The sequence below is a fragment of the Mangifera indica genome, chromosome 2 (assembly GCF_011075055.1).
Source record: "Mangifera indica cultivar Alphonso chromosome 2, CATAS_Mindica_2.1, whole genome shotgun sequence".
Lineage (NCBI taxonomy): Eukaryota > Viridiplantae > Streptophyta > Magnoliopsida > Sapindales > Anacardiaceae > Mangifera > Mangifera indica.
This window is the reverse complement of record NC_058138.1, coordinates 19,711,931-19,731,575: the sequence shown is the minus strand read 5'-3', so window position 1 is coordinate 19,731,575 and position 19,645 is coordinate 19,711,931. Positions and strand designations below refer to the sequence as shown.

Here is a 19,645-nt window from a genome sequence, read left to right as displayed (position 1 = left end):
AAATGAGAACCATTTAAATAAATTTGTAGTTGTATATTTTGTTGTATTTTATCTTGGTATTTGCACAAAAAATAGCTGCAAATATACAGTTGAAATGGGTTACCAAATATCTCTGCAGCTGCACTTGCCATAGATGAAGTGGTGAAAATTGCTGGGATCCTTGACAACTAACTCTGTCAATAAAAGTTGACATTAACTTGCAAGCATGGTGACAATGCCCACACATTCTAACACTCTTCATTACCCTTATGGGCATTCCATGGGGTAATAATATAAGCCCCAAAGCCACTGCCTTCATTTCACTGTGATGAAAACCTTCACCACCATATTCTTCCTCCTCTATTATGGGCATTAAACGATTCCTCTTCACTACATATCCCAATTCCTTCATCTTCTCTTCCATTTCTGCTAATTTATCAGAAACTTCATCACTTGGTTTCTGGTCTGACACAAATTCATAGACTTTATTCCTTATTTCTATCCAACCAGAATTTTTTCTCTCGATTCTGTTTTCGACTTTGATTTTAGATGCATTGTCCCATCGACCTAACATCAAGAAGACCTGCTTAAGTAGTGTCTGTGTTGAGCAGTCACTTGGATTTAATTCTACTAGTTTCTCTAGAGCATATTTTGCCACTTTCATATTACCATGTATATGGCAGGACCAAAGAAGAGTTCTCCAAATCAAGGCACCTAATTTGACTGGGATGATCCCACTGATAAAGTTCTGCACTTCTTCAAACATTCCAGCTCGACTAAGAGCCTCAACCATGCAGGAATAATGCTCTTCTGATGGTTCAATTGCATAAACCTCCTTCATTGATGCAAACAAACGATATGCTTCATCTACCATTCCCATTTGGGCACATGCCTTCAAGGCTGACTTAAATGTGCTTGGGTCCATGGAATTATTCTTCCGTTGCATATCTTTAATCATATACAGAGCTTCGGATGGTTGTTCATGACTCACTTTAGCAGAGATGATAGATCTGTACAAGAGAAATTTTTTCTCAGGCATGGATTTGAATGCCAAATCTGCATCATCAATTTTACCGCATTCTGAATACATGTTAAAGAGACAATTGCAGGTTGTAGGGTGTGAGATGACACCCCTCTTGGTCATATAGGCCTGAGCTTGTTTTCCCACATTCAGAAGCACTGGATTTGCACAGGAGTTTAAAATGTCACAAGCAGAGTAAGGATCAACAAACCCATAACACATCTGAATCCTCCTGAGAATTTGATGAACCATTTCATCGTCCTTGGCCTTTATGCAGGCTTTAAGAAGTAAATTCCATGAGACGTCAAACATCCGAAATCAGGTTACAGAGTTTAAAAGCTTGTTTATGATGCCATAGTTCTGCATAAAGGTTAATAAGCATGTTTACAACTGAAGTATTTGACCCATAACCAGCTCTCAGTATCTTACAGTGTAATTCTCTTCCCTTTCTGAGATCTTGCAAACTTAGACAAGCTAGAAGAACAGAAGTGAAAGTAAACTCATTAGCTTCAATATAATCAAACTGCATTTTCTGGAAAAGTTCCAGGGCCTCAACATAATACTCGTTCAAACAAAATCCAGAAATGAGAGCTGACCATGTTGCTATCCATGGATCTTTCACTCTGATAAAAACCCTTCGAGCAGCTTCCGAAATACCACATTTGCAATACATATCAATTAGAGAGCTTATGACATATGGATCAGAATTCAGATCAAGTTTTATAATCAAGGAGTGGAACATTGTCCCTGTTTCAAGATTGGACAGTAAAGAGCACCACTTTATCATGCTTGCAATAAAATGTCCATTAATTTTCTCTCCATTAAAATAGCTGTATAACCTCAGAGGAAGGTCTACCCCTGTATCAAAGATCTCATGGTTAACACATTCAATATACATATCTAAAAGAGAACCAACCACATACTGATTTGATTCTAAACCAACTCTTATAATATGCCCGTGAACCTCTCTGCCAAGATCCAATTTGCCTAAACTTGTAATTGCCTTAAGGCTGCTAGCTATAGTGAAGTCATCACATTCAGAAACTTCTTCCATTAAAATTCTAAAAACGTTAAGACCTTCAAGGTGAAGCGAGTTATGAACATAACCCATGATTAATGTGTTCCAAGAAACCAAATCTTTTTCCAAAATTCCATCAAAAGCCCGTCTCATCCCCTCTGAATCGCCACATCTTGCATAAAAATCCATTAAACTGTTCTCTAAAAACAAGGTCCCAAAACCCTTCTTAATCATTCAGCAATGAACCTGTTTTCCAAACTCCAACTCCTCCAAATTGGCACACCCCTTGATCACCATTGACAAAACAAAACAATCCAACTCAACACCACGACAAATCATCTCAAGAAAAATCCTCAACCCCTCTTCTTCAAGCTCCTTTTTCATATACCCACTTAAAATGGAACTCCAAGCAACCAAATCCGGCCTCTCAAGTCCTTCAAAAACTACAATAGCATCATCAAGACGCCCACAACCGGCATACATATTCACCAATGCATTATCCACAAAAGCATCAACCACACCCCGTCTTTTTAAAACATGTGCCACACCCGAATCTCAAGTCCTCAACTTTAGAACACGCGTGCAAAACAATAGGGTAAATAAAAGCATCAGGCGACACCGACCCATGAGTCAACATACAAATAAACATTAAGATTGTTTCAAAGACGGGGCCTTGTTTAGTGTACCCGGACATGAGGATTGTCCAAGAAATGAGAGTTCTCTGAGAGCAAGGCACTTGATCAAATAGGTTCCTTGCTTGTTGCATTGAGCCAGCATTTACATAAAGCTGAAGATAAAGGTTGAAGTAAAAAAGCGTAGCCTTGGAAGCTGGTGAATAAGTTTGAAGAGTGAGATGTATTGTGTTAATACTGAGATGAGTACTGGTTTTAAGATGGGTTTTGAGAGAGTAACAATTTAGGAGGGACAGTGGAGGAGGCAAATAGGAGATGGTGGCAAGTGGTAGCAGAGATTTCATGAATACTAAATTGTTCTATATTTATTTATTTAAGTTTAAACTTTAGAAGTGAAAACATAAGCAAGTTATATGAGGAAAACGAAGGCAAAAATAGAAGAGGAGCTTCAGAATGAGATGGTGGGATGACAGATAAATGAGGCTGTGTGAACCATGTAGCGAGGACGACGACAAGGCTTTAAAATCATCTTCTTCTTTACAGATTTTTTCAAAAAAATAAAAAAGGAGAAATGAAGTATTTCCCACCCATTTTTTAGCCTATCTCAAAAGCATATCTACGTCACATAAAAAACTCAAACACTTATTTATCTCTAAATTACTGTTAAATTCTCCGTTAAATAGAAAGGTAAAACCATCATTTTATTATTTACATTCCAGTAATATAATTTTATCACATTTTTCCCTCCGATTTTAAAAGTGAAACTTTCCCCCCATTCCTAAACTTTGAAAAGTGACTTTCACCCCCTCAAATCCTTAATTTTTTTTTCATTTTTACTTCGGCCACTGACGACGACGTGGCTGGAGAGAGAGTGACAAGTGCTCGTCCCTTCTCTGGACGACAGAGCGTCGTCCATTCTTTGGACGACGCTCGTCATCCAGATCTGGACAACGATCGTCGTCCAGAGGTGGTCGATCGCTGGATGAAAACTTTTCCACCATCATCAGAAAAAGTGGTTGCATTTCAAGGAAAAAAAGTGAATTTTTTAAAACTTAATTTATGGGACAAATGTTAGTTTTTCAAATTAACAAGGAAAAAATGAGATAAAATTTTAATTATTTAATATTATTAATAAAATAACGAATTTACCCATTCATCTAACAGAAAATATATAAGTGAATATAAACAGATTAAATTTTGGATAAATATTTAAATTTTTTACCTGATATAAGTATGCTTTTGAGATGTGGTAAAAAAGTGGGTGGGACATAGTCTTTTTCCCAATAAAAAAATACACGGACATCTTATCACATGGGGATAATATGGTTATCCTTTGCGGGATAACGTATTCAATAAAACCATGTGCAACTTTGCTTGTTATACTTACAAAATTCAAACACCAAATAAATTAAATGACTTAAAATAATTTCTTTTAGAAATTTTATTTAGTATAGATTAATTTTTATTACTTTAAAGTTTAAACTTAATAAAGTTTTATTGTCAAAGATCTTAGAAATTAATTTAAGTAGTTGCAAGAAAGAGTTTTCTTGTGAAAACCTAGAGTTTAAGTAACTGGTTTACTTATATTATAAAACAAAACTTTGATTTATATGATTATTGTGTCTTAGACTTTACCTATCTAGTAAAGTTACACAAAATTTCTAGTTACCTTGATATACTCGATACCATAGGTATTGATTCAATTATTGTATCTTAAATTTTATTTATTTAATAAAATTAGGCATAATTCTTCAATTATTAAAAGAAAAAATTTTGTCATCAATTATTATACTATACTATTTATTATTATATAATTTACATATTATTATATAATATTATATACATAATTTTATATATAAATTATAATATATTATCATATGATTAATATTATTTTATTTATAATTTTAAATTATTTAATTATATAATAATATGTTATTATAGTATTACTTTATCCACTGATCGCTCATCAATTTGAGCCATTGTAATAGATTTTTATGTCAAAATAAAATTTTAGTAAATTAAATGAAAAATTTTTCACACTTTTAGGCAAGATTATTGGTAATTTTTACAATTAGTTGTTTCGTTTAAATTAAGGCCAAATGACTATTTCCCACCTAAGGTTTGATGTTTTCTTAAGTTTCCACTCTTTAACTATGGAAACACCAAATACCCACCCATGACCGGTTAGATTTAACAAAACTCTAACAGTGACAAAGGTAAAATCGTTATTTTCTCTATAATATTAAAAATAAACTAAAATAGAATCTATTTTGCCCCCCTAAACTTTAAAAACTAAAATTTTCCCCCAACCTAAGTTTTAAAAAATCGCAGTTTTACCTTAGGGTTTCTTTTTGAAATCTCCGGCGACATCTCCGGCTCCATTGCCGACGGTCTCTCCCTCCCGAAGCATCATCTCCTTCCGACGATCTCTTTCCTCCCATTTGGACGCTCCATCAGAGTCAGAGAAGTCGTGGAAGACGAAGATCGTCCCCCCGTCGTCGTCATCTTCATCTTTCAACTGCGACCGGGCTTAATCTTCGTCTTCATCTTCCAACTACGATGAAGACAACTGCGATCGTCATCGTCTTCATCTTCATCTGGGAAGACGATCGTCTTCCCAGACGACTTCTCTCTGTGTCGGATGAGTAGTGCAAGAGTTTAGGGCGACCGTCGGTGGAAGAGAAATCGTCGGGAGGGGAAGACGGCCAGTGATGGCGTCGGAGAAAGTGAAAGGGTTTGGAAATAAACCCTAGGGGGGGAAATGTGATATTTTCAAACTTAGCTTAGGGAAAAAATGTTAGTTTTTAAACTTTTAGGGGAGAAAATGAGATTAAATTTACCACCGTTAGAGTTTTGTTAAATCTAACCGGTCATAGGTGGGTGTTTGGTGTTTCCATAGTTAAAGGGTGGAAACTTGAGAAATCATCAAACCTTGGGTGGGGAATAGTCGTTTGGCCTTAAATTAATTATATTTTCGTCAAAATTTGAAATGGCGTAGTGGAGCAAAAGAGGAACGACCTTAACCGTGTCCGGGATTTAGATATCGGTGTAACCAAACATTAGAAAAGAGGACAATGCGGAAACATAAATGAACGGCCACGATTTCATCAAACTCGACCATCGCTGACAAATCAAAAACCCTAGCTCTATATATAATAGTTGCTTCGTGCGAGAACTTTACCTAGACTAGAGCAAACTCAGGCACTAGCCGTCGACGCCAATCTACTCAACTAGCTTCTCCAATCATAAGTAATGTCGTCACTCTTTAACTCATACTTCTGTATATTTGCGCGATTTATTAACATTTAATTCTGATTTTATCTCGTTTTGCGTCGTTTTGCAGAAATGAAGGTCGTCGCCGCATATTTGCTTGCTGTTTTGGGAGGCAACACGAGCCCATCAACTAGTGATTTGAAGAATATTCTCGGATCAGGTACTCTCTATAATACTCCGTACAATTATCCATGTGGAAATGAAACGTCTTTATTATGTGACTGATTCTTTTTAGCTAATAGTTTATGATTCAATTAATTTGATTTATAAGTTCTAGTAATATGGTTGAACTGTATTCGATTATTTGTGTAAACGAAGTAGAGTGCGCCAGTTTATAGTTTCTGAAATTTTCACTTTTGAATGAATTTTTTTATAATTGGATATAGTGTTGATTGGATTGAAAATGCGGTTGGTAGTTTTTCTGAAGAGTATTTGACCATGGAAGAAGCTTGAAAGGATGATTTTTTTTCCATTACGCTTGTGATAACACTAGAAACTCAGATGTCACATCTTATTTACTAAATTTTTGCAAATCTTAATACTAAACAGTTTACCAACATTAAAAGACTGAAGCAACCTAGATTTTTTGACTTGGTAATTTAAAAGTTGAAAATCTATTCTGCCTTTGGACAAAGTTTCCATGGACATGTCAGGTCAACATGAATTGCGGTGCTTATCATCTTAGGAACTAAATTGGTATCCAATTTCTTTTCCTTGTGATGGTTATGTGGATGTTATATTAATCTATTGGGTTTTTCTGTTTGGCAGTTGGAGCTGATGCTGATGACGACAGGATAGAGTTGCTATTGTCTGAAGTCAAGGGCAAGGATATCACTGAGCTAATTGCCAGCGGAAGGGAGAAGTTGGCATCAGTGCCTTCTGGTGGTGGTGTTGCCGTTGCTGCCTCAACAGGTGCTGTGGGAGGTGGTGCTGCTGCAGCTCCTGCTGCTGAGGCAAAGAAAGAAGAGAAGGTGGAAGAGAAAGAAGAGTCCGATGATGTAAGTTGTACTTGAATAAATTTCAGTTTTAGTTTGACTTTAATCAAATAATTAGCTTATGATTTATAACTCAATTAGCTTTTAGGGGCACTTGTATATTTTGCCTGAACTTTACTTTTCACCTTGTGCAGGATATGGGTTTCAGCCTCTTTGACTAAGATCAGAATATTACTATTTTCTGTATGAAGGCTTTTTATCTTTGGTCATTGGTGCTTTTATTTAAATATTTTAAGTTTTTGGTTTGTAGTTGGATATGGTTTTGCTATTTTAGAGTTTGTTGGAACTCTTGGAAATTTTGTTTAGCTAATGAATTGAGGTCAAACATTCCATTTATGATTGTTAGTTTTTAGCTTATTCAAATGATGATGGAATTATCTTAAAACCAGCCAATTTGATAAATTATAGTGTTCTTGAATTGCTTGTTCAACTTATTTTTCAGTCCAGTTGATATGGTGGTCTCCATGGTTTGTTTTGAGATGGACCATTTATCTGATGCCTTGTTTGGATAAAAATATTTTTATTGTCCTGCATTGCACTGTGCTTAGGTTGTGTTGGTACTGAACTTAGATAGACGTAATTGTGATCATTCTTGGATGTTTACATTTACATTCATTCAGCATATACTGGTGATGTGATGTCTTAAGTTTCTTAAAATTCCCAGTATTTCAGGCTGAAATTTGGCAATATATCGAACTTTTTAAGTTGTTTTAGTTTATTAACATATTTAAGTAGAATTTTCACCAATGCAAAATTGTATTAATGTGGAGTATGAGATGTATCTTGTTATCATTGGTGGAAACCGAATAAATGATCTATATCTTATAAATAATGTGTATATATGTTGTAGTGAGCTCACCTATGTTCCCATCAAATAAATCTAAATTGCTTGATTATTAAGGTATAACATCAGCCTTCGGTCATGAACAATTGGGAAAATATTAGGCTTCGGAAAGATGAATGGATGGATGATGCTACCATGACTGATAAGTTCCCTCACCTTTTATTGGCAAACTCATCTATCGACTCTTGTATGGTTTCTCTTCAATTTAAAAGGACTTGAAGCAAAAGATGAAGAGGGGATTTCTGAGTTTGTGATGTTGGTGGAAAATCTCGACATCAGGAGACAAAAAAGTAGGTAGGAAACTAGAAATTTGGAGTCTCGGGCTATTACTCTAGTAAATAAATCCTTCTATGACGATTTACCAAGTGAGTCCCTCTATGGAAGACTTGAAACCTTTCAAGATAATATTGAAGACTAAAGTCCCTCCCAAAGTTGGTGTCTTTTTGTGGGCTTTATCCCTAGGCAAAGTCATCACCGGAGATATCCATCAATGCGTATGGCCTCATCTTGGTATTTAATGTGTTAAAAAAGTGCAGACACTACAAACCACCTCCTCCTTCATTGTTCTATGACTTCAAAATTATGGGCTAGTGTTTGAAAAGAATCTAGGATATTATGGACTATCCCAAGGCTCTAGTGAGGCTTTATTCAGAGAGAAGGCAGAAAGAAGGCCATATAACTCGGGAAATTTATATTTTCAACTCTTCATTGGGTTATTGATAAGAAAGAAATAATGTCATTTTGGAGAGAAATGTGATGATATTATGATAATAGGAGGTCTTGTCCTGTGAGATAGAATTAGAGATTTTGCTTTTATTTGGGCCTCAGTTTCAAAAGAATGGCAAAGTTTGTATAGTCTGCCTGTTTTCACATCGGAAAGGGAATATTAGTCACTATCTTGTATAATTTCATCACCCTCATTCTCTTTTGGTTTATAGTTTCCTGACTGCATTAAGAGGTTAAAAAAAGATAAAATAGTACTTAAAATTCCTTCAAGTGAAACATTGCCTGCTTCAAATAACATGCTTTAATAGGTTCAAACACATTGCCTAACAAAAGCAGTATTGATGTTCAGAGTTCACACACAAATATGAATGATGAAACAAACACACCAAATGAAACATCCTCAAATCTACCAAACAAGTTGTCCTCAAACAAGTTCCATGTTTACTTCTATTTAACTTAATTTATTCATATAAACATAACCTAATTAAGCAGGCATTTAGGTCCCCTTTCATGGGCAGCTCTCTATGGTTGACGCCTTCGATTCTCATATTCTATGATTGATCTCTGTATCTGTATTGATTGCTCAAACATTAAAAAAGAAATTGTAAGACTAAGATATATATTTGGCTCATGTAGTCAAAACTCTTGTTGAGTTTTACAAAATTTGCAATGGAATCTGATTATTGATGAGGAGAGAAACAAATGATTAGATGGATACTTCATGTTTATACCCAAAAGAAGATAAAACATTATACCTGCAAAATACTATCAAAGCAAGCGCGAAGATCCCGATACTCATGTCTAATCCCATGAAAACCGTTTATGCACCTAATAGCACACACACAACATTTATCACAAAAAATTTATCAAAGAAAGAGTAAATACTCATATTATCTCAATATAGAATAATCAAGTTTAACAAAGTAATAAAAAATAAAGAAAAAATTAATAAATATAACATAAAAACCCTTTTTTATCATCATAAAAATGTCTATAAATAGTCAAGTCAAAAAATAAAAGAAATGTAAAAATGTTATATTTTCATGAACAAAACCCTATGCAATGATATGAAAAATTTATCGAATAGCAATTTGACACTTGCATGTATGCGCAAAGAGTAAAAGCAAAACTTGTAGAACTAAGACAATGCATTACATATGGTAACACCTTAATAAGGATAAGAATTCATGCGCTTAGTTGATATCATTAAAATGCATGGAATACGGATGCCCACTTTATCATCTCATGTAATTAATCAGTCCTTCAATATGCAAACCAATATAAACTGTCGTAATCATAATAGCATTGCTTGAATAAGTACATAAGAATGTTAAAAAACTACATGAATTTTTGTAGGCATGGTTTCTGTTCAAGGAAATGAATCTAATATAGTTTGGTTTCAAGGAAATGTAGAGACTGCTATGCATGAAATAAAGCCGCCACCAGCCATGACATTATTTGCATCACAACCATGAGCGAACAAGGTCAGCTCCACAAAAAGTGAGAGAAAGCAAAAGATTGAAATAAAAAGGCTAAACACCACAAGCACACACTACTGTATACACACAAGAGAGGACCAAACAGATGTTTTTCTAATGTGAGGAACTTGCTAATGAAAGAAGAGTCACTTCTTACCTTTCCTTGTCCCTGGCATCAACAGCTTGGCGAAATTCACGACAAGCATTAGCCATCCGGCAACCGCCAATGCTGTAGTTACAAATCCAAAAATTATGTGTGGAGATTCAATGTGATACAGATAGAATAATTGAATTAAACAGTGAAGAATCATGCTACGCAAGCAAAATTGCAGAGGACCCAAACTAGATATATACATCTAATCAATGCATCAAAATTTAATGGAAATCATATCATTGGTTATATCAATATGACATTAATTTCTATATAGAGAATGTGTTTTACTAGCTTCAACCATATGTTGTATCACAACTTGTCTGTGTATTCAAAGCTTAGCTCTTTTAGGATATAAGATAAATTATAATGAACAAATCACTTTGTGACATCCACATTGCATCGACATGGAATTTCAACTTACTTAAGCCACAAGAAAGAGTTTACATCAAGTATTAGTAACCAACCAATATTGAACACGAAATACATATAAATCATTTCTCAAACATTGTCACGAATGAAAAAAATTACATTGTAAGCATCGTAAGGACAATATAAACTAAAAAAAGCATAACATATTTGCTAAAAGGATATTATAATTTTTAACACCTGAATTTATAGAGTATGTTCGAATAAAGTTAAGCAAGCTAAGATCTTGAACAGTTGATTGAAAGTAGTTGTCATAATTAAATTTCAAAATTAATTTAAAGTGAAAGGATTTGAACTTTTTTTTAAAAGAGTACTAGTTATAAATGATTGCCCCCAATCATTTGTGAATGCATACAACACACTACATTTACTGCATGCTTATAATATTTGTGTATGTAAACCACACGCAACATCCAACATATGCTTTCAGTATTTTGTGAATGTATATCACGCTCTACATTCATCATGTGCATTCTAAAACTACATATCTTGGCAAAAATTAGATCGATTGTCGTTATGCACAAAATATTATGTGTAATCAGTAGTAATTCATTCATGCAAATGCATACAAATAAGAGATTTTTCCTTGGCTAATTAATTTAATATGTGTTCCAACATGTTTAGAAACCTTTAGCACATGCTGTGGAAACACACAACTAAGATTTCTTATATTTGAATGCTTTTGCTCAGTTCGGATACGCATCAAATGCAATGCACATAAAGATAAGATAGAAATTTCTCAGTTAATTGCATTCAAACAAGACATAGTAGCCAATCGGATTCTTATCAAAGTTTCATCTTTCAGATTGTAATTTGGAAATATTACCTCGCGCTACTCCCCCTCAGCTGATGGAGATACTGACCTAAAGTTTCGTAGTCCAGTTCAGGTTGATTGCTGATGATAGATGAATATATACAGCAATCAATATGAGAAAATCAGCAGAAATATTTACTTAAAATGAATTAAAACACCAACAAGAAGATGCAAAATTTTAGAAGTACATGAGTCTGGTTATTTCTCCCATGGAACCATCAGCATCATTGACGAACATAGTGATCACTTCGGTGAGAAAATGCGGATTCCCGTGAGCCTGCAATCTCCTGACATTCTCAAAATGATGATCCAGAATACCCTGCAAGTAAGAAGAAAAGCTCAATCAAAATAAAAATCCCTTAACATTATATGGAAAGAATGCTGTCATGTTTATATATATTGCACATATATCCGGGCTCCTGATATAGAGAAATGAAAGTTACATAATATCAATCACATTCTTTTATGGTTAACAGGATTTAAGTGAGTTGATTTTATGGTGTTTTCTTAACACTCAAGACAACAACCGAAACAACCAAACAGAGCAGCGTCCAGAGAAATTAAATCATGAAAATGAAGCAATAATAAGTAGAATAAGTTGAAATATAGCCGTGATTCCCTCATAAAATGAACATGCATTAGTGCAAAACTCTATCTTGAACAACAAAATTCATCAAAAACAGGCAAAAAAGCAAGCCACTGTACAACTGTTTGATAAAAACGAGTTTCTCACACACATACATTCTACATGTCATAACATATACATGACCATCTAACATCAAAAAGCAAAAACCCAAATGAGAAAACCCATAAAAAAAAAAAAAAGATTACAACGAAGGCAAACACAAACATAATCTTATAAGACAAAGAAAAAGATTAGAGAAGAGGTGGTATATATATATATATATAAAAGGTAGGATGAAGGTGATGCTGAAAGTGATAACCACCTGGTCATGCATGGAGCGAAGGAGGTTTCTGAGCTGTTGTTCAAAGGTAGGTCCCACCATTTTTCTTTGTTGAAACGGGGAAGATGAGAAGAAAGGACGATGAAATGAACACAGAGTGAATAAAAATGGAGAAAGAACTGGCTACTATATATATAGCAGAATGGGAGTGAGAATAAGAAACGGATGGGCAGAGAATCAAAATAAAGTGAAGAATGAAAAACAAATGAAGAATTTGTCATTATGTAGAAGAAGATTGAGTTTAAAGAGTGAGTAAGTAATCATTTTCTAAACGGCCAGTTTGGTCTTGATTTGGCACAGGCAGCTATATGTGGTAACAGTATTACTCAGACAGGTAAGACTATAACTGTTTGCCTCAATCTATCCCACGCGCTGTCATTTTTAAGACTTGACATGCTGGAGTCTGCTGGGTCCCATGTACTCTTCAATGTTTTTAGGGACAACATGTGTAACATCAGAACGGAGCCAACAAGGTTACTCTGGGTGGGGGCTCATGCCCCCCTCCTGCACTTATAAGTTAAAAATCTCTTTTAACTTTCTTCTTTCCAACAAACCGGTCTTTGGGTCACCAATTTTTTCTTGTTCTATTGTTTTTGTTAACTTATGATATTCAATAATGTTGTTAGAAATTTATCTTAAGAAATTACGAAAAATAATTGAGATCATCCTACTATTCTCTCGACAATAAAATTTTACATACTCATTTTAAATACATAAATATATACATATTTGATATGTATTATTATATGAGTTTATTATTTTAAATTAAAAATAAAATAATATTCAATTAAATAATAATATACATAAATATATACTTATTTATGTGTTCAAAATAAATACACACTTATATGTATCATTACACAATTAAATAATTTTGAATTAAAGATAAAATAATATATAATCACATGATGACACACATAAATACGTACATATTTGTGTATCCAAAATAAATATACATAATATTAATCTATCATTATATAATTAGAAATTATTTTGTTTTCAATTCAAAATCTTTGAATTACACAATAATTCTTCATCAATTGCACATCATTTTATTACATCACATAATGTTAATAATTTGATAAATTTTAATTTTTTAAATTAATTATGGTATTGATATACGTATAAGTACACTCTTGGTGTGGGTAAATAATTGAACATAAAATTTTGTGAATTAAAGAATAGGTTGAAATTTGAGAATTTTAAAATCTCCAATGAGAGGAATACAATTAAGAGTAATTCCAGAATTAATTTTAATTTATTTTAAATGAATTGCTATTGGAATTTGGAAAAAATTTGCTGAAACAATCCGAGAGGTGCCGCTGCAGCGAAGAGAAGTTTGACATCTAAAATCTTGCCTCTCCGGCCGAAAAAGAACTATTGTTAAGATTTCTTCCTCAACTATTTTGGGAACTACTTCCCTCAAAGGCAGGGTCTCAATTATCTTGAAATCACCACTGCATTTTTTCTTTTTTCTTTTTTTCAAATTTCCTTCTTGCTTCATTGTTGCTCCACTAGGATGTATATCCCGAAACTTCTTAATCTTCTGAAATAATGGAAGCATGATTGTGGGCTGAGACATCCTGGCTTGAGAAAAGAAACAAAAAACTTGCCTGGAAAATGTTTTAGTTTTGGCAGCCAATACTTGTTAATGTGGACCTTCAACCATGTATAAACAGGCTGTAAACAACACATACGACTTGGAGACAGTTATGTTTATGATCTTTACATCTTGATATGCCTTGTCTGTTTTACTTTCTCAACAGCCTGACAACAGTAAAAAGAATCTCAAACGTTGGTTATTTGAAGAGACAACATTATATTATGAAGGGGCAGCTCTGCCTGCCGTTGTTCTAGACTTGCAGGCCCATTACCCAAAATATTCATCAGCATAAAACCTCTCCAGTTTAGTTTAGATAACAATATGTCAGATAATTTTCTTGAAGGTAGCACATACATGGCCCAATAACGTCAATCAGTGAAACATGCATTAGAACCGCCGGGCAAGTCTATCTCTAAGAGAAGATACACTAGGGCAAGTGCACAAATTTTACCTGTATAACATCCATGCCCATTATAAGTACTACCAAAAACAGTGTGCTTATTGTCCAGCCAAGGTGTAGCCTCTGTGGTGATGAAGAACTGAGAGCCATTTGTATTTGGCCCCGCATTTGCCATTGAAACCATGAAAGGTCTGTCATGTCGTAAGCTGCAGATACAGAAGTGTTTCATCTACTTAGTAATTGTACAGAAAGACAATATACTATATACAACATCCAGCAAACAATAATAGAAATATGACTGACATGATAAGACATGCAACTAGTAAGAAATAGAATGTCAGTAGTTGAGCTGTAAAGATACTCTAGAGCTACTTCCACTTCTGATGCATAGAATCTGGAGATGAAGACTTTAAATATTTAATTAAACATTTCAACAAACTAAAACTATTTAGTAATTATGAAATAGTAGTCTTGCAAAAAATAATTGAAATGTTAACAGGGACCTCCTGAATTTATGATTTCTCATGGAAAGTTGTTAAAAGACAATAAATTATTTTCTTCGACTTCCTGCCACATAAAAAGGACCTAACCGACCTGGCTCTTTCTTAAAAACTTGCATTGAGATTTCTTATTAGCCAGTTTCATGGTTATTGTTTCAAGAACATTAATTAATGTTGTATACTCTTTTAAACTGCTTAAAAGGAGATGGATTCACACAACATGATCGATTTTATCATCTTTTAGTCTAATCACGTGCACGTGCATGTGCATGTGTGAAACTAGCTAGATGCATGTAAGCACACAGATCCACAGGATTTCCTTTGTATCCCTACTTATATTATAATGCGGAAATAAAGAAGGGTTGACACGTATAAATAACCGGGGCAAGACAAATCTTTTGTTTCAAGACTTGAATTTGACCTTTAGTATATAAGTATAAAAGGAGATTTGAGTTATTAAACTTCAAAATTATTAAAAAGAAGACAAAAAAGGGACAAGGGCCACCATTTTGAGGCAAAATAACATCGAATTCATGAAAAGAAGTATTTTAAATACGACAGAAAATGAGGGCAACTCTTGAGTTACTCACATTTTAACTTATATTGAATCATAAGTTGAATTTAAATTTAAATAATTTGAGTAAAACTAGTTCGTTGTTGTTTGGCTTAATAAACTCATCAGTTTATAATTCAGTTAGAATAAAATATTAATGAATACCTAAATTATAAAATTTTACACTTACATCTATACAATTTTATTATTTGACTTGGAATTAGAAGAATAATTATAAATATATTTAAGTTATGAAATTTATATATAATCTCACAAATTGAGTTTGAATCAACAATTTTTATTTTTCAAACTTGAACTTACCTTACAAGTTCTTACCTTGTTGAACTCGAGTTTTATATATAAGTAATTATGGCAAGCTCAAACTCAAGAGTGCACAACTCTATTCAATTAAAACCGGGTGCCCCAACTTTTGTAATGCTTTTTGTTCATTAATGGAAACACACCCGTGCAAAAAAAAAAAAAAAGAATGGGATAGATAACCTTGCTCTTGCTACACCAGTCTCTTAAAATTCCAACTTCAGTAAAACTGTCGGTTAAGAACAATCGATCCTAGCTAAATTTGTTTGACCCACAGTAAAAAATGTTCATTAATTTTAAAAATTAATTAAACTTAAAAGTTGAGAAGAACTTTAATAATAAACCATGATGATAACACGTGTTACTGCATTTTAACTTGATTTTATAGTGAACTCATGAGTCATTCCCTGGTTCTTTTTCTAGATCAACTAGAGATTTGACTAGTTTAAACTTTAAAGAGAAACACTACCACCGCATTAATCTTCTTCTACAACAACATTATTTTTGATAATATTCAAGAACAACTTTATCATACCCACCCCATGGAAATAGTTTCATCCATCCCTCATAATCTTAGTTGAACAAAAAGGGAAAGAACATCATTCCATCCTCTCAATCATCAATAATGATACTGACACATTATAATATATATGTACAGTGTTAACACAACTTGAAATATAAATTCATATCTCCTAAAATCTATTATCTTCATCTGTATCTGTAAACAAATTAATATATGGTTTTATTAAAGCCATGAACCACTCACCTACCTACCCCCTAATTGAACACATTGAATGATTGTTTCATTAGAGACTGCCAATTATCAATGTACAGCTTAAGCTCCTCCTTCTGCAGTGGAGTTCCAGAGTAGCAGGCTTCCTAATATTTTTATCACCGTCCACCCATCTACTCTACTCTAGTCTACACACACATTAACATTTTATAATGGCAATAATGTAAATTTTCTAGGTGTTCGTTCACGTGCCTTTCTTTATTGCCCACAAATATGAGAGTAAGTTTTATTTGTTTCGGCCGAGCTTGGGGCATATTTCATGTGAATTCCAATTGTTAATGGCATATATTTTGGTATGACCATTTTGAAAGCTAGGAATTAGGACGACGAAATAAAATTTCCCCAGAAAGTCAACATCGATCAGAGGTTGAGCAATTTGCGTGAGCTCGCCCACACCCGATAATTGTTCAGCACATCACGCAATGCAGTTGGCCAAAATCTACCATGACGGAAATGATCCGGTGTACGTTAAACTAACAAAAAAAGCACACACCGTAAATCATGTGCACTCAGACAACGACCAGTCAGTGATCCTCCAACGGACGCTCCCCCTGCCTCCGCCATCACCGTCGTTACTCTCTACTTAACTCTCTTCGTTTAATATGTATGTAAATTAATTAATTTATTTAAAGAATGTGGCATGCGTACCTTACGGCAGTTTCTTCGAAGCGTTTGTTAGGCTGGCGTTGTCGGAGCACGTGGAGGTCACCACCGGGGCAAAACTCCGTTAACAAACAGAGCCATTTCTGCGAGTCTATACAAGCATAAAGCGTTGGCAAGAAAGGATGGTCCAACTGTTCAAGTATTCCCCTCTCAGTCTTAGCTCGTCCTTCTTTGCTTCTAGAAGTAAGTTCTTTCTTGTCCATCACTTTAGCGGCCAAGAGGCCGTTGTTGTTATTGGTACTGATAGTGGTACCATCATTGTTCTTCTTCAGCTCCGCTAAGTAGACGGAGCCGATGTCTCCGTAGCCAAGAAGGAGAGAAAACCGGATGTCGGAGAGGGAGAGGGAGAGGGAGTGGTTGGATTTGGATTTTGAAGAGAAGGAGATGTGAGTGGCGGGAACTGGCGTCAGTGCTGTGGCGTCGTAGGAGCCGGAGCTGGTGCTGCGGTTGATTGTAGTAGCGGTTGTGTTAGTAGAGTTGAAGCTAACGCTTTGGAGATCATCGGCTAAGTCGTCGGGCCATGGCTCCATCTTCATTAAGAGAAAGCTTTTGAGAGGGACAGGCAGAGTGTTTGTTTTTGAAGGAAACGAGATGGGCCGGGAATGGATCAGTGGGCTTTGTGAAGTGTTTGATTGTTGTCGACATTTGGTGAGGTGGTGGGCCGCATATGATTTATCTCTTCTTCTGTTATTATTTTATAAAATTTAAAGTTTATTTCTATTTTGTCTATGGAATCCCCCCTACCCATATACTTGTTTTTTTCCAAACAGCTTATTATGTTTGTTAACGTTTGAAGGAAAAATAATTGGTGCTTTAAAATGCTTCCCTTTATAAGCAAAACAAAATAAGATTAATTAGGAGAGGCCTTTACTTGCAAACCAAGAGTCGTAATTTGGTTAAAACAATTGCCACCAATCCTTTTCGAGAAATTGTTTTTTGATTTTAAAAAAGATTATATATACATAAATAATATATTAATATTATGAATACAAATAAGCCATACAAATTTATCTGAATAGATAATAGCATTCGATTTTGTGATTTTAAACTCAAAGAAAAAATAAATAATTATATCACTTAATCACATATTATCACTTTAGATTATACAATTTGATTGTACAAATAGTTTTATTTTAGATAATAATGATAAGTTGATAAATATGGTTTGTGGTTACTATGTAAAAAAAAATAGTATTGGATTCGAATCGAGTTTATTTGAACTAGAGTTCAAGCACAACTCAAACAAGCCTGAAATGAGTGTAGTTTAAGCAAGTTCGAGCTTGAATTCAAGTTTGAGAGTATAATATCTTCAAGTTTAAATTTGAGTTTTAGAGATATTTGATTTGTAAAACTTGCGAATTTGAAATTTTTGATATAAATTAACTAAAACGACGTTGTTTTGATCATATATATTGAAATAGTATCGTTTTAGTATTAAACTGAATTTGAAAACTTTTGAAGTAAGTTTGACAAACTTAGTTTGATTTGAATCTAATCCTAAAAAATGTTTGGATTGAAACTAGCGAAAAGTACGCTTCGGATGTTGTTGGGCTGACTAAGCCCATGGGTTGAGAATTGGAGAAGTTAATTTGAAGAAAGGAAATAAAGAAGTTGGCTCCCATTCAAACCCAAAAACTAATGGTCAAAGATCCCATAATAAATATAATGATAATAATGGTTAAAACAAGAAGTAAAAGTAACAAAACAAACTTCACCCATAAAAGCAAGCCTCTTTCTTCGTTGTTCTTGATTAATTATAATAATTACAAAGAAAATCAAAGTGTCTTTCTCGTTAAGGTATCATGAATTTTGTCTAGATAGCAACATATTCAAGTGGGTGGGATATGAGGGACATTATGCTATTTCTCTCGTTTCTTGCCACCTTTTTTTTATTCATATCATATCACATAAAAAAAGAAATTTTAATGCTTTATACTTTCCCACTTACATTTTTTAACTGTAGATACAACTACTTCAAATGTAACACGTAATCACATATTTCGAAAAATTATACTGATAATATTTATTCTTCGTAAAACATCCATTATAATAAATCTATTTTTCGAATATCTTGTAATAACATATTAAAATACAATACAAGTAAATAATATATAAATATAAAATATTTGATTTTAATACAAACTAATTAATTTTGTGTAATATGATTTTCAATCTTTATATTTATAAGTTTAATATATATTTTAATATAATTATTAAATTTAAAATTTATCTTATTTAATATGACTGATTCAATTCCAACAAACCGATTCTACTCAAATGAGATTTTTCTTATGTAAGTTGAAATTCCTCCAAGCCCAAAATAAAGTTGATTTAATCATAACTAAGTTGTCTTGTTGTGCTGTAATAAACACCCCACCTCTTCTTCTGGTAATGAAATGTGGAAACTTCCGAGCCTTGATCTTAATTTGAGTTTAATTATGCGCGTGTACTTCAATTCGATTAAGCAATTAACATAATGTAACATTTTCA

At 33.7% G+C, this 19,645-nt stretch overlaps 3 protein-coding genes and 1 pseudogene across 3 annotated transcripts; 1 reads left to right on the top strand and 3 right to left on the bottom strand.

The window, feature by feature from the left end:
- Positions 1–16: 16 nt before the first annotated feature.
- On the bottom strand, positions 17–2,994 carry LOC123208655 (annotated as a pseudogene).
- Positions 2,995–5,747: 2,753 nt separating this feature from the next.
- LOC123200583 (60S acidic ribosomal protein P2-like) lies at positions 5,748–7,254 on the top strand. Its single transcript, XM_044615848.1, has 4 exons — positions 5,748–5,899; positions 5,994–6,083; positions 6,692–6,921; positions 7,053–7,254. The coding sequence occupies exons 2-4, from the start codon at positions 5,996–5,998 to the stop codon at positions 7,077–7,079; spliced, it is 345 nt and encodes a 114-aa protein (XP_044471783.1). The 5' UTR covers positions 5,748–5,899; positions 5,994–5,995; the 3' UTR covers positions 7,080–7,254.
- A 1,495-nt stretch (positions 7,255–8,749) lies between these two features.
- LOC123209730 (histidine-containing phosphotransfer protein 2-like) lies at positions 8,750–12,597 on the bottom strand. Its single transcript, XM_044627860.1, has 6 exons — positions 12,308–12,597; positions 11,549–11,679; positions 11,373–11,441; positions 10,124–10,195; positions 9,244–9,316; positions 8,750–9,058 (listed from the first exon to the last, which is right to left on the bottom strand). Exons 1-6 carry the CDS (start codon positions 12,365–12,367, stop codon positions 9,011–9,013), a joined length of 453 nt encoding a protein of 150 aa, XP_044483795.1. The 5' UTR covers positions 12,368–12,597; the 3' UTR covers positions 8,750–9,010.
- Positions 12,598–14,296: 1,699 nt separating this feature from the next.
- On the bottom strand, positions 14,297–17,685 carry LOC123208654 (serine/threonine-protein kinase RHS3-like). The gene is made up of 2 exons (XM_044626175.1): positions 17,141–17,685; positions 14,297–14,534 (listed from the first exon to the last, which is right to left on the bottom strand). The coding sequence occupies exons 1-2, from the start codon at positions 17,683–17,685 to the stop codon at positions 14,297–14,299; spliced, it is 783 nt and encodes a 260-aa protein (XP_044482110.1).
- Between the last annotated feature and the right edge of the window lie 1,960 nt (positions 17,686–19,645).

Bases quoted from the DNA above. Each gene is read 5' to 3' on its own strand.
- LOC123209730 (XM_044627860.1), bottom strand. From the start codon at position 12,367: ATGGTGGGACCTACCTTTGAACAACAGCTCAGAAACCTCCTTCGCTCC. The intron at 11,442-11,548 runs GTACTTCTAAAA...ATCTATCATCAG, and splicing joins GGAGAAATAACCAGACTCAT to CAATCAACCTGAACTGGACT. The intron at 9,059-9,243 runs GTATAATGTTTT...CAATCAATACAG, and splicing joins GCTTTGATAGTATTTTGCAG to ATACAGAGATCAATCATAGA.
- LOC123200583 (XM_044615848.1), top strand. From the start codon at position 5,996: ATGAAGGTCGTCGCCGCATATTTGCTTGCTGTTTTGGGAGGCAACACG. The intron at 6,084-6,691 runs GTACTCTCTATA...TCTGTTTGGCAG, and splicing joins GAAGAATATTCTCGGATCAG to TTGGAGCTGATGCTGATGAC. The intron at 6,922-7,052 runs GTAAGTTGTACT...CACCTTGTGCAG, and splicing joins AGAAAGAAGAGTCCGATGAT to GATATGGGTTTCAGCCTCTT.
- LOC123208654 (XM_044626175.1), bottom strand. From the start codon at position 17,685: ATGGAGCCATGGCCCGACGACTTAGCCGATGATCTCCAAAGCGTTAGC. The intron at 14,535-17,140 runs GTACGCATGCCA...CTGTATCTGCAG, and splicing joins TTCGAAGAAACTGCCGTAAG to CTTACGACATGACAGACCTT.